General features: G+C 37.6%; 1 protein-coding gene across 1 annotated transcript in view; it reads right to left on the bottom strand.

Moving 5' to 3' along the window:
* The window catches only part of LOC142143196 (CD109 antigen-like), a 94690-nt gene extending 79228 nt beyond the window's left edge, over positions 1-15462 (bottom strand). The window contains exons 1-8 of the mRNA XM_075200906.1: positions 15398-15462; positions 14275-14432; positions 12589-12617; positions 11167-11403; positions 8146-8271; positions 5887-5926; positions 5467-5554; positions 3513-3609 (exon numbers count right to left, since the gene is read on the bottom strand). Of these exons, the coding sequence (XP_075057007.1) occupies positions 3513-3609; positions 5467-5554; positions 5887-5926; positions 8146-8271; positions 11167-11403; positions 12589-12617; positions 14275-14432; positions 15398-15462 (840 nt within the window). The remainder of the gene's footprint in view (positions 1-3512; positions 3610-5466; positions 5555-5886; positions 5927-8145; positions 8272-11166; positions 11404-12588; positions 12618-14274; positions 14433-15397) is intronic.
* Positions 15463-17458: the final 1996 nt, after the last annotated feature.

Genomic DNA, 17458 nt, shown 5'->3' with positions numbered 1-17458 from the left:
ATTGACTGCATGGCCTGAACTGGTTTTGAAACTTTTAGCATTGCTCTTGTATTATGCCACAAAGAAAAAATGTGATTTGTTTAAAATTATCTCCCACCAGCACATACATGCTGCCTTGGATCTTGGATCCGGGAATACATGTTTTTTAGAAAAAGTATATTTATATTTTGAATTAATTTTATCTTTAAAAATGCAGAATATGTTATTAACCTGTTATCTTGAAATACAAATCATTGTTTGAGAAAACAGTGATTCCATCTGGACCCCTGACTTATCAATGTTTCATTATGTGAGTTCTAGTAACAACTCTTCTGTAGTAAATATATGTGTGTCTACAGTATAATAGTATATACCTGCCCATTGGAACACTGAACAATAAATACAGAGCAAAAATAGTTATTTAGGCAGTCTGCAATTCCTTTGTCAGTCATCATATCCACCCCTTCAGTTTTTGACCACACTATTCTTCCCTTTGTTTTTTTTCTTTTCACTAATTTATCTAAAGACCATTTGTCTCCTGTTTTACTGACTGTGCATTTGTTTCTTCTGTTTGTGCTTGAGCACATTTTGTTGTGTGTTTAGGATTTTCTAGAATAGCTTTATATGGCTTTTTTATCCTCCTCTGATTAAATTTGTCTATATTATATTACAGTTTTCTTAGCACTTTTAACAACTACTGCATATTAACTCTCTTTTCTTTTTGCTTTTCACTATTGTATTTGTCACAAAGCTCTGTAAGCAGCTTGGGCAGCACGGTGGCTTAGTGGTTAGCACTTCTGCCTCACAGTACTGGGTTTATGAGTTCAATTCCCAACCATGGCCTTATATGTGTGGAGTTTGTATGTTCTCCCCATGTTTGCTTGGCTTCTCTCTGGATTCTTCCTACACTCCAAACAAACAAACAAACATACTAGTAGCATTTTAGTAGTAATATTAGCATTTAGATTGTAAGCTCCAATGGGCAGGGACTGGTATGATTGAGTTCTCTGTACAGTGCTGCGGAATTAGTGGCGCTATATAAATAGCTGATAATGATATTTTAGTTTATTCCACTGTTTCCCCTATTAACCCTGTAACAGATTTACATGAATTATTATTATATTATCTCATTTCACAACAGTCAGCCTGTCTAAAATCTAAAACATGTGTTCTGGTGTGGCTCTGTTTTGCTGATGCCTGTATATTAAACCACACTGACCAATGTTCACTAGACCACAGGTTCTCTTCTATAGGCATATTTGATTTTACATTCTCCATTAGTGAGAACAAAATCAAGGATTGATTCCTTGCATGTTGGTTTACTAACTAATTGCTTAGACACCTTGCATAAGCAATCCAGACTGTCACCACTTCTGACTTAGCAATTGGCAGATTCCATTCCACATCAGAAAAATTACAATTTCCCATAGTTATCACATGACAACATTCTTTAAAAAAATAACAATTACTGACCCCTATGACAGACTGAGCCACATGCAAGTGTTGTTGTATATACAGTTATTAGGCATCTGTGTGGAATTTTCCTTTTAGGATTTCAGTTTAGTATTGAAGACAGATGCTGACAGAGTTTAAAACAATTTAAGAGGTTTTGACTACCACTGGTAAGGAGGAGTCAGATTGAAAAGCATATAGAGTGAGTTAGCAGTGGGAGTGGATGGAGCAAAAAGGTGGCAATTTTGAGAGAAGCTAAGCAGATCCCTCAATGTATATCTTTATGTAAATAAGGGATAATATGTAGCAACATATCAAAGTATAGGCTGGTGCAAATTGTAGAGGTGGAGCTAATCATAGCCGTTGAGCGTAGGGGAGAAAGTTGGAGAGTAGATAAAACAGAAAATATAAGCCTCTGTTATTAAGGCATGAAACTATGGGGGCATGTGTTTTGACCACAGTACTAATATGAAATGAAAAAGTATGGAGTTTATTATATAAACAGTTCTAGGTAAAAATACAAAAAGCTCCATTTTGTCCTAGGTACTTTTGTCAGAGTGGTGGGTTACTTGTATGGAGAGTATCGCAAACATCAGTCCGATTTTGAGGCATCAGAAAGATAGATTAAGTTGACATCATCATCACCATTTATTTATATAGCACCACTAATTCCGCAGCGCTGTACAGAGAACTCATTCATATCAGTCCCTGCCCCATTGGAGCTTACAGTCTAAATTCCCTAACATACACACAGACACAGACAGACAGACAGAGAGAGAGAGAGACTAGGGTCAATTTTGATAGCAGCCAATTAACCTACTAGTATGTTTTTGGAGTGTGGGAGGAAACCGGAGCACACGGAGAAAACCCACGCAAACACGGGGAGAACATACAAACTCCACACAGATAAGGTCATGGTCAGGAATTGAACTCATGACCCCAGCGCTGTGAGGCAGAAATGCTAACCACTTAGCCACCGTGCTGCCCCATGACATGTGCGTATAGTAAAACCCAAGTCAGCAGATGAAGTACTCTAGAAAGAATATATAAGTAGAAGAATGCAGGTTCCAGTAGAGAGCACTGTACAGAGCCTGAGCGACCAGACATCTAGAAGAGGTCCATGCAGCCGTTCTCAGAGAATGTAGAAACTTGATAAGAAGACGCGACTCAGCCATGTTAATAGCAGCAGAGAGATCAATGGGGCATTACAGCACCAAAAATACCTTTTGCATTTAGCAATCTAAAGGTTATTGGTCAATCTACATAGGACAGACTCTGCTGAATGCAAAAATTAGATTGCAGACCATCAAAAAAGGCTGTGAGAGTTGAGATAGCCAGTTAGTCTGGTAAAAAGGGAAACATTTGAAATGTTTAAGCAACTGGTATTATAGATTGTAAACAGGGAGAAAGCTGAACAGGTAAGATGAGTCGAGATTAGTTTTCTTGGTGATGACCGGTAAAGTAAAGAAACCAAATTAAAATATTAACATTGCAGGTGTTTCACACAAATCTCAAGAAGAGTCAGAGCAAATATCTGAAGTGGTCATAGAAAAGGATTAGTTGCTGACTGGAAACGTTAATGGGCTAAATGTAACATCAGACAGTAAGAGTTGACTGTTAAGACCAGTTCAAAGAAGAGTCCATCCTTTTGAGTGTTGATGTTGGTTCTCTGATGGAGATCAAAAGAGAACAGATGACACATGTCGTGTACCCCTTAGCTGTCATATCTGTTTGAATGTTTTTGTGTTCCTTTAAATTCTAAGATTTACCTTTGGGTCTTGCAACACAAAAACACATTTATTAGAAGAAAGAACAAAGATATAATCAGCTGCTGGTTTTCACTGCGTTTTAATGCTATGTTGTGTTACTTTATAGATTAAAGATAATGTGAATAAATCCATGCAGTTTATGGAAACTTCTTCTGCATAGACAAGTTATTTCAATCCTTTTTTTTTTTTTTGTTAAAATAAGACAATGTTAATAGATTGTAAGCTTGTGAGCACAGCGCACTTACTTTTTTGTCTGTCTGCTAATACCCAGGAAAAAGAAAGAAGAAAGAAAGAAGGAAGAAGATGACTTACCTCATATGTTTTACTAACATCACTCATATATCCATAGGAATATGTTGGTACCACAGTTATTGTTACATTGCCTGCCATAGGTCTTCCATCCGCATAGCTATAATAAAAAGGGAACTTATAACTAATCAATGTGAAACATTAGGGGCCTGATTCATCTTCGGAAAGAAGTCCCTTTGCATGCCATAACTTGCATGACACAGCTCTGCCCATGATCAGAAACGAACTTTACACCAATGAACACAATTGCATACAATTCATAACTGAATGCAGATGACATCACTACCTACAACTTCAGGGGAGGAAAGCGGGAGGCAGGGGGCGAATGAGCGAAGGCAATGTACAGTAAGGGCGCGATTCAAGCTCTTGGTTTCTCTTACGTGCTTGTTTTTTAGCTGTCTCATTTGCACCAGCAACAGGGCAGGTGTAATTGCCGCCTGATTGTTATAATTGTCACGGCATCATCTTTGCATTAAAAACTAAGGGCCTAATTCATTAAGGATCTTAACTTGAGAAACTTCTTATTTCAGTCTCCTGGACAATACCATGTTACAATCAGTGCCGTAACTAGACATTTTAGTGCCCTGGACGAGACAGGACACCGACGCCCCCCATCTAAGTGGGAGTGACATTTGCCAAGTGGGTGTGACCAACCTAATTTGGGGGCGTGGCTAGCACTTTACTGAAATAATTATGTTACACATATTTACAAGTGCATGATAGAGATATATATATATATATATATATATATATATATATATATATATATACATACACAGTGGTGCGATTCAAATAAATTAACAACCGTTTCTCTGCCCTACTGACCATTTAATGACCAGGAGGTTAAGGGGGATACAACGCAATACAGTGCTTGCAGAAGTGGACAGTATTTTCCCAAGGAGCAAACAAATGGAATTTGCACCACTTGTATCACAACATCACAACATCATGTGTCCAGGTGTACATCTGCACCCCTTAGATGGATTTACCCCTAGTTTTAAATTTGGCCTAATGTGTTTTAATGATGTGATCTGGTAATTGGCGACAAATACTTTTACACCTCTATTGTCCTGTGTGTCTATTATATTTAACTTGTGTGCAAAACAGAATACTAATTTGCACCCCTTGCATTGTAACATGGTTTTGTCCAGGAGACTGAAATAAGAAGTTTCTCAAGTTAAGATCCTTAATGAATCAGGCCCTAAATGTATGCGTGCCACTAGATAACACAGAACATGTGTATTCAAGTTATAAAAACAGATTGTATGTACAGTATGTATTAAGAACATCCCAATTTATGTATTTAATGTAAAAAATTAAAAATAAAACATTTTTAATAATGATTATAGTTTTATGCAGTCTGTTCTGGATGTTAACATACGTCATGTATTGTTTATGCAGAGCATACAGAGAGTACAGATTCAAATGTTAAGGTATCTTGAGATCCACTTGGATTTGAATACGGACGTATTTACGCTCATGCTCTGTTTAAGAACACGACTTGTGTGCAGGCTGCGTTAGAAGATGAATCAGACCCTAGATTCATAATAATAGGCATATCTCATTATTTGAATAAGAGGTTCTATCTGGCACATAATATGGTGTACTGATAGAAGTAATATGGAGAATGTTAGAAGTAACACCTAAATAATCTCAACATAGAACATCTTAATAGGGCATAGCAATAAGATGTGCTAATAAGTGTCTTATATTAAGTGTCTTATATTCTCACTAATTTCCAGCCTTTTTGTTTACTGTTTCTTAATTGTTCTAAGTTCTATTGCACTGTAATTTACGAATTCTTAACCTGTGGGCCACAGCTCTAAAATGGGTAAAATATGTACCAGTAATAATTATATTTTTATATTCAAATATACTTTACAGCCAATAGTAAAAAAAAATGAAAAGTAATTGCATTATAAGTTTACAATTCAGAATATTTTCTAAAATCTCTTACTTTGCCGTGACTGTTCCAAAAATGCCGGGTTGTATTGAATCAATGTAAAGAGATGGAACTTTTAGTGAGACATCAAATTTGGGCAAAACTGAAACGAATAAGAAAGTAAATGAAACATTATGAATATGTTTTCTTATATATATTTTACAGGTTATGTTTACAAGTAGCCCATGTTGAATTGATTATACTGTATTTGCAATTAGTTATAAATATTACCACATTGCACGGATATTTTTTTTTTTAAGATCCTATTAGCATTTATTCTATAATTAGTATGCAGTCATTTACATTAGGCTCCATAAAAGTATGCTTTAAAATATTATTTTTCCAACTGTATAAAAGCAGCTGTGCTTTATGTCATGATAGTCATAGCAGAGCAAACAGTATAGAAGCAATTCAACCACCATATTGTTAACTTACCATATTCATCAACAACAAAATGTTCAGTTTTTGAAGACTTCTAAAAGAAACAAAACATGTTGTTTAGTAGGAATTGTGATAAGCTTGAATGGATAAAATTACTGTTATAATCTTTCAAAAGTTAAAATGATAGTAGTATTTAACCATTATACATAGCACTAATACAAGTATAAGATGAAAAGCCACAATTCATCAACAAGTTTTGTGTGAAGATGTAGGGCCTGTGCAAGTGAATACCTTCTTGATTTAAAGTGTAATTTCAGTTTTGTGTCTATACTACCTAAGCGCACCTTTGTATCCCTCAGAAGTTGGAATACAACAAAAGACATTAGAGATTACATCCTCATGCCTAGTCACGCCAAATCCTTACTACACTTTTCCCTTGGCCTAAGTATCATGCAATGCCAAATATTTACTCAATAAAGAATGAGCAATTAGCAAATTCTACTATTTTCTGATAGATATTTGCATTAAACGACATATCCTGCATGCCTTTTTCTTGACCCTTCCCATAACTCAAATGTTAATATTTAACTTACTTGACAAAAATGAAGGCACAGAGAATGTATAAATGGCTAAAATAGGTCATAGTTTATTTATTAGGAAAAACTTGGTGGCGGAGAAAGTGCACTGAGGGGCAGCTAACCAACTGATTACCCGAACCAAGCATGGATGGCGAACTTGTCCTGTATCCACTTAACCTGGGAACTAATCCCTAACTGCTTGGCCAGCGCTAAATCTGGCGTCAGAGTGACTACACCCCATCTCGGCTCACAATGACATGCTTGCCAAGCAGGCCAAGGGATCCCTCACACAAAAAGCACCAAGAGTCACTTTACCTCGAAGGAGTCAGTGATCTGCGGCCAATCAGCGATAGCACCATGTGTATCAACCACTGCTCGCAGTGCCCTTCCTACCAACTGTGCCTGCTCTGTGACGCTGGGAAAAAATCTGGTTAAAACATAGAAAAGAAAGCAGGCAGTTCCGTCTTGGTGTGGGTTGGTGGGATCTTGTGAAGCAGACTGAGCAGTCCAGACCTGCTAGGGATCTATATAAACTGCCAGGTCACTCCCACTTGCTATTATTGGTCAGCCTGGACCAGGGCCGGATTTACCACTAGGCAACCTAGGCACTTGCCTAGGTCCCAGCGGTCCCTAGGGGGCCCGGCAGCAAAGCAGGTGGTGGGGTATGCCAGCCAATAAAAAAACATTGTGTCCGATGGAAAAAAATAAAATAAAATCACATGATTACAGTGGTCCCCGGAAGCCTCCACCCCTCCGACCTGCTCTGTTGCATTCCACTGGATGTTGGGGTGAGTCACGCCGTGTGATGTCATCACGCCCGACATCATATTCAGAGAAGACTCATTGTGGAGCGGAGAGGAGCAGCGCATGTGACGGGGCAAGAAAGAAGACAAAACAGAACAGAAGATGAGAACACAGAAAGAAGAAAACAGAAGAGAAGAAAGCAATAGAAAGGTATGCAAACTAACGGAGGCACAATGTCACACTATGATAAAGGGTAAACAAGTTGTTTCAAACATAATTAAGAAGGGGCACCATGGTGATGTGAAGGGGCACCATGGTGATGTGAAGGGGCACCATGGTGATATGAAGGAGCACAGAGGTGATATTATGAAGGGGCAAAGGTGGCAATGAAGGGGCATAGTGTTATGATGGAGGGACAGAAGTTACAAGTGGCACATGATTGGATTTATGCATATTATTTTTGCAAATAACTTAATAAGTATTTCTGTCCTGATTTAAATACTTATTAGGTTGTTTTGACCCAACTACTTAAAAAACAAGACTGCTTTGTAATTATTTAGTGTTGCCTTTTTCTGTAGGAGGGTGGCCTAGCTCTTTTCACATGTTAGGTATGCCCCCAACGATGCAAATCATGCCCCCAATGGTATGGCCACCCCTCCTTTTGCGGCACATAGCTTCCCTTCTACTCAACTATAGGGGTATATGGTATGCTACAAAAATATAGTGCTATGGATTGTATTAGGTAGGGGGGCCCCAAACCAGTATGTTGCCTAGGGCCCCATGAGGTCTAAATCCGGTTCTGGCCTGGACACAGGAATATGAACCCCTTACAGGTGAGTGTAAAGCTACTGAAAAGCACACATGTCTGCGTTTAAGTGCTTTTGTCTTTAGGGACTCTCTTGTCATTAAGTTATACAATCATCAGCAAGTAATTTGGTTTTGCAGCAAAATGTAAGAAATATGTTTTGTTTGTGTGTTGATTTTTTTGTACCTTTGTTGCAGCCTGTATTCTCCAAGTACCAAGCAAAGGATTATTAGAAAGCACGAATTCCATAGACACCACTCCCAAATCGGGCTTCAGTTTCAGCCACTGCTGGATAACAGTTTCCTGTGGGTCCTACAGAAAAAATAAACATAAAAATAGGTATTATATGTTTATGAGCTAGTACATTATATTCTGCATTCTGAAGATTCCACACCTGATTTCATGCTCTGAATATTTAAAATCTCACACAATAAACATTAATATTGTGTAGATATATGTATCAAACAGTTCTTCTGTGTCATGGTAATTTAATGGTATAGCTTTCTGTTGGTGGAAATGCTTTGAAATGGAAATGCGAGTAACTAACAATTTCTTATATCAGGAGATACCTCAGTTCAAGCTGTTAACTGAATTTCACAATTGTGGAGCAGTAAGAGCATAATCAGGCAAAGATGCATGCATGAAAAAAAGAGCTTTTTCATGCATATGTTCAGAGTGTAGCATGGTGCATTCAGCTGTACATCACCGGGGCGAACGCAGGATTTAGAAGGGGGGGTTTCCGCCCCCCCAGAAAAAAATATTGAGAGAGGGAGCTGCTGCACATGCGCAGCAGCTTCATTTCGGAGAGTCTGAATTCTACAGCAGCCTCGGCGCTGTCAAGTAGCATCCGCGGCAGTGCTGAATTATACTACAATACAGCACTGCCGCGGACGCTTCTTTGACAGCACCGCGGCTGCTGTACAGTTCCGTTGGTTTGCGGAGGGGAGGGGTTTCTGGAGAACCAGAAACCCCCCCTGCGTGCGCCACTGATCACTAGTGTATGCACCAAGCTTACTTCATGAGTAACAAGTCAGGGGCAAACGCAGGATTTGTAGAGAGGGGTTTCAACGCCACACCACCAGTGGGCGTGACCACCATGCATGAGGGCGTGGCTATAATTTCAGACAGTGCTTAGCTGCTCTCCAACTCTTCCTATCCCCATTATATACACGGGCAATGCTGCGTCCACTATTTGTAGATACACGCAGCTCTCCCTTTTAGAGAAGAGCCTCTCAACTGTCCCTACAAAGTTCTGACTGAATGTGTCAGAACAGTTGGCAGACTGTCCTGCTCTCTCCTGTTCGTATCCTAAGCTCAGTTGCTGCTTGTCTGGATCCCTGAATGTTGGGTTCCTGTTTGGAAAAAAAAAAGGACAGGTACATGATATAGAAGTCCCAGCAATGAGTGAACACAGTAGGCCTCCCTCCCCCAAAGCAGCCCAATATTAAATCAAAAGCACACACGTTTAATAATTAGGCCTCCCAGCAACCAACCCGGGCAGTAAATTAATGTCATTCACCTTTAAAAAACATCCTTTGTCCCCCAAACAACCCCAACATTAAATTGATGGTATTTACATTGAATTAATACACCCAAACCACCCCAACATTAAATTAATAGTCCCATCATCCATCCCTTAATAGGTCCACCAAAACCCCACAACATTAAATATCCCCAACCTTCACCCCACCAATAAATTAAAATCTCCCACTCTCAACCTACTATTAAAATTTATATTTTACACCCCATCCATATCACATAAAAACCCACCTACACTTACATTAAAATTCCTTTCTCCCTTCCCCCACACTTATATTAAAAGTCCCTCCAAGACTATTTTTACAAAGGAACTGTTGTACTTATACATTAAATCCCCCCACTTACATTAAAAGCACATGAGAACCTCCCCCCCTACACACACACTCACATTCTTACATTCACACACTTACCCTCTTCATCTAGTGTTGTGTGTTGTGTCCTCCTGCTGCACACATGAAACATGCAGGCAGTGGGAGAGAAAGGGGCGGGGACACACAGCAGAGGGAAGAAAGGGGTGGGGATATACAGCGGGGCAGAGATGGCTGCGAACAGTGCAGAAAAAAACCGATCTGCACAGAAGCTGCAAAGTGGCTGGTCCCGGGGACGGCATTTATCCACCTTAAACATACAGTGCCCCAGGCTGGGCAAAGGGTTTCCAGGCACTAGGAAAGCCCCTCTCAGTTTGCCTATGCAAGTGGGTATGTAGTTTCGCTACACGAAAGAGAAAACGCAGTGATGTGGTTTGACAGTGTTAGTAGTAGAAGCAGCTTTTGAATTACTCTACTTGTACACAATCTAATAATGTAATGAAGCGTTATATACGCATGAGAAAATAATGTCTTCACAGCTTTTAATAAGTTTGAAAGTTGCATTTACCATATAAAATAGAATTAAATACAAACACAGATAAAAATTCAAATACAAACATCAGGGTTTTTTTTTCATTTTTAAAAATGAAATGAGACTTCTTTCCTGTCACAGTCCAAATGGAAATATCAGTTTAGTAATGTAAATAGAAAGATACGACTTCTTAGAAAAGCTACACTGTTGAATTCTGTAATTTCAGCCAATCAGAAGCAATTAACTAGTGATGCTGATTGTCATCATCGTTGTGTATTGTCCCACCAGCCCTCCAGTTCCTTCATGAGATACGTCTCCTGAAAGGCGTATCTGCATTTCCATCCAGACCTACCTCAGTCGCAATTACTTGAACGCTCCTCTTACTGTACTCAGCTTACACTTGCTCAACCTTTCACTCCCGCATTCTGCCTCACTAGTCATAAGGAGTCATAAGTGTAAGGTGTGAAACAATCTGCTTACGGATGTATGAATGCGTTTACTTGGTGCGTATGTGCTGTACAGAGATACATATTTTACCCAACTGGACACAAGCCCCATTAGACATTAGTACACTTAGTGCAATAAAAAACAAAAACAACTTTATTTATCTGCCAGATGTGAAAAATAACTCAGCAACCTTAGGTTAAGTTGCCTATTGATTTGCATGTGTTTCTTTTCTAGTTATAATAGTGCTTACTAACAGACAGATATATATGAAATAGATGGATGGATGGATGGATAGATTGATAGATAGAAAGTATATTTTTCATCTGAATACTAAATCTTTGTAATCTTTACATATAGTGAAAACAAATGGCTGATACATACAGTTATAATAATATCAATGGGTCCATTATATGGTCTTATATCAGGATCCATAGAAATGGCTCTGATTTTGACCACCTCTCCTGGTCTGTAGGTCACTTTGTCTGTTTGTATGAATATAGACATGTTCCCCGTTGTCATCTCTACCCCGGCATCATAGTAGAAGAGCAATTCATCTTGATGGAATCCTTTTACAACCAAATGATAGAAATGTGATTTCGTATTCACAGGCAGTTGCAGCTAAAAGTAGAGAGGATATAATTGGAATTATGAAGCCCAGAAGATTTTATACAAACTATGCAGAGTGTATGAATGTAAATACATTGCTTTTTTTTATGGTGGGTTGTCTTGCCTGCCCGATGGTGACAATGTCCCCTCTAAGCTCAGCAATCTGAAAATTATAGTGTTAAAATTGAACTAAAAAAAAATGTGATTGTGCACACAGTCAATTAGGGCAGAGTCCGCATTAAATTAACTTTTAAGCTCTTTTCTCTCTATGTTGTTCAGTTAAAAGAGTAAGACAATTTTGACAAACTCCTGCATTGAAACCTTTCATATACTGTATATCATATATATGTTTACTTATTTTTCCTTTGTATGAATAATTTTGAACATATTTTTGCATACATGTTATAAAAACATGCTCATTGGACAGATCTTGTTCAACGTAATGATGTAATAACACTGTTCCCAGCAAATGTATTGATTACATTAGTTAGTAAAACAATATTGTTAATTACATTAGTTACTAGTACAGTAGGTATATAAAGAAAGGACCCTACTAAACCTACTGTTATTGGACTGGGTACCTGGCTTATAGTTTAAGGAACCTGCAATACAAGCTAAGGAAGGAAGAGATGAAGATCATGGAAGGTATTTGTAAACCACAGTCTAGCTGAGATAAGTCCATTACATCAGATTTTTTTAAGGGCAGCATAGCAATTTCTGTTTCCATTCCATTGTATTGCTAATAAATAGCCATTATCACTGTATTCTGCTTCCATTGTTCATAGAACCCAGAAAGCTTGTACTAGAGTGTGTAGGAGTGCGTCATGTTGTCTATTATGAAAAGGAATACGATTAATGTAAAAAGCAAATATCATTGTCTCTAATAGGCAAATTAATATTTTGTATTAGTAGAGTAGATATTTATTCATTGTTTCATTTAATGGGCTCACATTTGTTACCTTTGTTATTAAAAGTTGTATACCTAATTTACACTTCTTATTTTATTTTCAAAATTAGCTCATGTCAGTGGATTCCTTTATTTCACATCTATGAGGAGCCTGAAATGTGGCAAAATACTAAAGCAATAGAAAAAAAAAGTGCATTTTGTGAACGCAAAAGAGTACTACTTGATTTATTTTACGTTGTTTATACAAAGATAGTATTGTATAGCATAAAGTCAGCTACTTCCATACTTACTGCAGGAAGACTCAGCATTCCAATAGAATCTACATAAAATAAAGGAAAAATTAGGTTTAAAGACAGAATATAAGATACTTGCTGCGGGAAGTAGGACAACCATTACAAACAATGGGCCAAAACTTGTAAGCGCAAAAAGCACTTTTGGCTACTGCATATGCACAGTAGCCAAGGATCCGTCTCTGTGTTCTCTCACACTGAGATGGACTTACGATTTAAGTGTAACTTGCATCCAACTCTACATCAGGCCCAATGTGTATTATAAGGAATACAATACCTGTTGTAATGTATAGATAAGGTAAACCTGTATAATTATTAATTCACCTGTGGCTTCAAAGATCCATATATAAGTACTAACTAAAATTTTATTTCACCTGGCTATAGTTCAGTAAGTGTCCATAATGCATGATATAACTATATATTTTTGATGAATAACTTTTCACGTATATTTCACTGTGCCAGGAGGAGTGTTCCTACCCTTTCTCTTTTAAATATGTTACACAAAACAATGAGCCATTTTAATTTTAGTGTTAGTAGACAAGCTTAAATTATAATTTATTTTTCTTTCCTATTATATTTTTGCTGTAATACTTATATTTTCATTTTCTAGCACAATTAGTTTTACAGAAAGGCGACATAGCTTTTTAGGATTTACATATAGTAGATAACTATTACGGCTGAGTATTGTAGTTAAAATAAAACAAAATTGTATTGTCATTGTGTTAGGTCATCGAGTCCTCTTCTGATCTAGGATACACCATCATCATTATTCCGCAGCGCTGTACAGAGAACTCATTCACATCAGTCCCTGCCCCTTTGGAGCTTACAGTCTAATTTCCCTAATACACACACAGACAGAGAGAGACAGACTAGGGTGAATCTTGATAGCAGCCAAATAACCTACTAGTATGTTTTTTGGAGTGTGGGAGGAAACCCACGCAAACACAGGCAGGGGCGCACGGAACATTTTTAAGGGGGGGTTTCCCCTTCCCCGAAAAAACCCCAAAACAAAACCGAGAGAGTTGCCGCACATGTGCCCGCGTGTTTAGGCAGCACTGTACTATACAGCAGCGGTGGCGCTGTCAAAGAGGCGTCCGCGGCAGTGCTGTATACAATACAGCCCCGCCGTGGACGCTTCTTTGACAGCGCCGTGGCTGCTGTATAGTACAGTGCCGCTATATAGGGCACTTTTTTAGCGGAGGGGAGGGGTTTCTGGAGACCCAGAAACCCCCCCTGCGTACACCACTGACAGGGAGAACATACAAACTCCACACAAATAAGGCCATGGTTGGGAACTGAGCTCATGACCCCAGTGCTATGAGGCTGAAGTGCTAACCACTTGGCCACTGTGCTGCCCTACACCAAACTTATTTAAGTTATTTGTATCCTTTAATTTAGTGCAGCAATGTTGTTTACTGGACTCTGTTATTAAATTGAAGGCTGATTTGCCAAAATTTCATCAATTGTGCTAGTAGTATCCTTTGTACCTGATTAAAGCTGTATAATGGTGTGTTGGACTGCAGGTAGCTATATATTCTTTATTTTTTCTATCAGTGTTGAAAATTGACTTGCTGTCAAGCACCATCATTTTAAAAAGGCTTTTCAGCATGTCCACTACATTGGTAAATGTTCCTGAAACATTTGTATCATTATTACAGATATTTAGACTTATATCAATGTACTTACCTTTATGGAAGACTTGACTTGTGTTTACTAAAACTTCACCTTTGTCAAATAACGTCCCAGTCACATTAATTTTAGAGTAAGTGCCAAACCAGTGAACAGCAAGTGTTGTATTACAACCAGAGATAATGTCATTGGGTGCTATAATGTGGTATGATGGCCTGTAAGAAAGATTACAAAAATTCTGTGTTTTAAAATTTTCCAAATTGGTTGGTGGATCCGAATTTGGTTTCGTATGAAAGAACACTTCTGTCCACAATTTAATGATTATCCAGTTATTTTTAGAAAAAGCAATATTACTGGGTGAAAAAATATTTCTCAGATATGTGTGAAAAAATAAAATTAGTCATTTTCATCATTGTATTCAGATTTTTCTTTCACATTTTGTCAGAAGAATTCTGTGATGTAGTCACAAAGGCATTTTTTGTAAATATTTAAATTGATCTATATTCTCAGTTACACCATAATTGTGGAAAGGTCAGGTATGACCAGAGATATTTTACTCACGAATTTATGAACTTTATTCACATATCCATAATAATTAAAATAATTATGATTATCATCAGCTATTTATATAGCACCATTAATTCCGCAGCGCTGTACAGAGAACTCACTCGCACACATCAGCCCCTGCCCCATTGGAGCTTACAGTCTAAATTCCCTAACACATACACACACAGACTAGGGTCAATTTGACAGCAGCCAATTAACCTAGTGTGTAGTGTGTTTTTGGAGTGTGGGAGGAAATTGGAGCACCGGGAGGAAACCCACGCAAACACGGGGAGAACATACAAACTCCTCACAGATAAGGCCATGGTCGGGAATTGAACTCATGACCCCAGTGCTATAAGGCAGAAGTGCTAACCACTGTGCTGCATTATTATTATTTATTATTATTATTATTAATAATAATAATAATAATAATAATAATAATATTAATAATATAATAATAATATAACATGATACATGCTCTTAAGTCTGTTTTGTTTTTTTTTTATACACAAACCTGCTACTGCTAGGTGAAGAAAGAGTTTGCCAAATAAATGATGCTCGTTATTTACTAAAAAGCTTTATCACACTGGATTTTGAATAATGTAATGTAAGTTCAGTTTCAGAGGTCACTTACCCAGCATCACAGAGGCCAATGATGAGGAATATGAGTGCAGTTTGTTTCAGAAGAGGAAGCGACATCTCTGCAATACAAATGAGATGGTGAAATGAAGATTGGATTAACTGGTGCCTTGTGGCTCTGAGGCCTTGAAGTGAGATATCTTCTACTTGTGCAGCCTTTTAAACTAAATCTTTGAGAACCCGAGCTCTAGATAATTTGACACTTTTCAAACACACCTTAGAAATGGTTTTACATAAAGACTTTGGAAAATCCCTTTCATAACATATAGTAATCAATATCATGGTCTCATTTCCTTGTGTGTCCTTATTTCTCCAAGCTTCATGTTTTTACTGAAATTCATTAAATGTCCCTTAATCATTTTTTAGTTTATTCTGTAACAAACTGGTGACATAACATGTACAAAGTGCAATATATGTATGCAGTTCCACGTTTCACCAGCGAATACTGAGCAATGCGGTTAAAGTTCATTTTTGAAGTGAATAGCAAAAAAGTTCAGTAACAACCATACTAAAAACATAGCTTTCTTCATCATCATCACCATTTATTTATATAGCGCCACTAATTCCGCAGCGCTGTACAGAGAACTCACATCAGTCCCTGCACCATTGGAGCTTACAGTCTAAATTACCTAACACACACAGACTAGGGTAAATTTGATAGCAGTCAATTAACCTACCAGTATGTTTTTGGAGTGTGGGAGGAAACCGGAGCACCCAGAGGAAACCCACGCAAACACGGGGAGAACATACAAACTCCTCACAGATTAGGCCATCGTCAGGAATTGAACTCATGACCCCAGTGCTGTAAGCAGGGCCGGACTGGGACTAAAAATCAGCCCTGGCATTTAAAACACACAGGCCCACCTGCTGTGGGCTCCATGCACAATATTGCAATATTGGTGCACGCTGAAGTGGCGCAATCTTGTGTGTCACGCTTTGTCTTCTGCCCACCCTGATCAATTCCCTTGTTGCGCAAATCACCTGGAGCACCGTGAAAATGCACAAAACAGTAATGTTTTTTTAAAAAAAATATAAAATATATATATACATATATATATATATATATATATATATTATATATCACACCTTTAGAAATACACACACAAAAAAATTGGGTAAATAATTTTATAAATGATTCTTTTGTGATGAAGGGCGAAGCAGGATAGAGCCTGTAGACAAACTATGACCAAAGATAACGCGTGTTCGTCATCGCCATGTAAATCTGACTCCTCAGCAAGTTGCAGTAAAAGAGAAAACAATCAAAAAGCGAACAGGACAGAGGTAATATCACATCAATGCCTACAAAGTCAGCGAACAAGATTCCTTTTTGATGGCGGAAACTTTAATTAAACAAATATTAATGCTTATAACTGTGAAATTCGGGGCAATAAGGTCTGCTCTTGTTATATTATCTTACCCTTATTTTTTTCTGTCATGATATATATATATACATACACACATATATCATCATCACCATTTATTTATATAGCGCCACTGATTCCTCAGCGCTGTACACAGAACTCATTCACATCAGTCCCTGCTGAGAGAGAGAGAGAGAGAGAGACACTAGGGTCAATTTTGATAGCAGCCAATTAACCTACTAGTATGTTTTTGAAGTGTGGGAAGAAACCGGAGAACCCAGAGGAAACCCACGCAATATATATGTTTATTCTCTGATGTCATTCCTTTGGGAAATATAGGTACAGTAGTTAAAAGACGTTAACATGACAAAAAAAAAAAAATCAAATATATATATGTATATATATATATATATATACATATGTATATATATATATATATATATATATATATATATATATATATATATATATATATGGGCGCAGCTGTAAAATAGGACCTTGCCAAGTGGCCTAACACAAACCAAAAAAACGACACAAAAAAAATACAGCGTTGACCAAAAAGACCATTAAAAATTCTTTGAGTTATTTATAAAAAATTGTCTAATAATGAAGATATAGTATAAACATAAAACACCATATTCATCTACCATAAAAAAACTTCAAAAACTTTGAAAGATTATAAAGAAATACACATA

This window comes from Mixophyes fleayi, chromosome 3 (assembly GCF_038048845.1).
Source record: "Mixophyes fleayi isolate aMixFle1 chromosome 3, aMixFle1.hap1, whole genome shotgun sequence".
NCBI lineage: Eukaryota > Metazoa > Chordata > Amphibia > Anura > Limnodynastidae > Mixophyes > Mixophyes fleayi.
The sequence above is the reverse complement of the archived record's forward strand: the minus strand, read 5'-3'. Positions and strand labels throughout refer to the sequence as shown.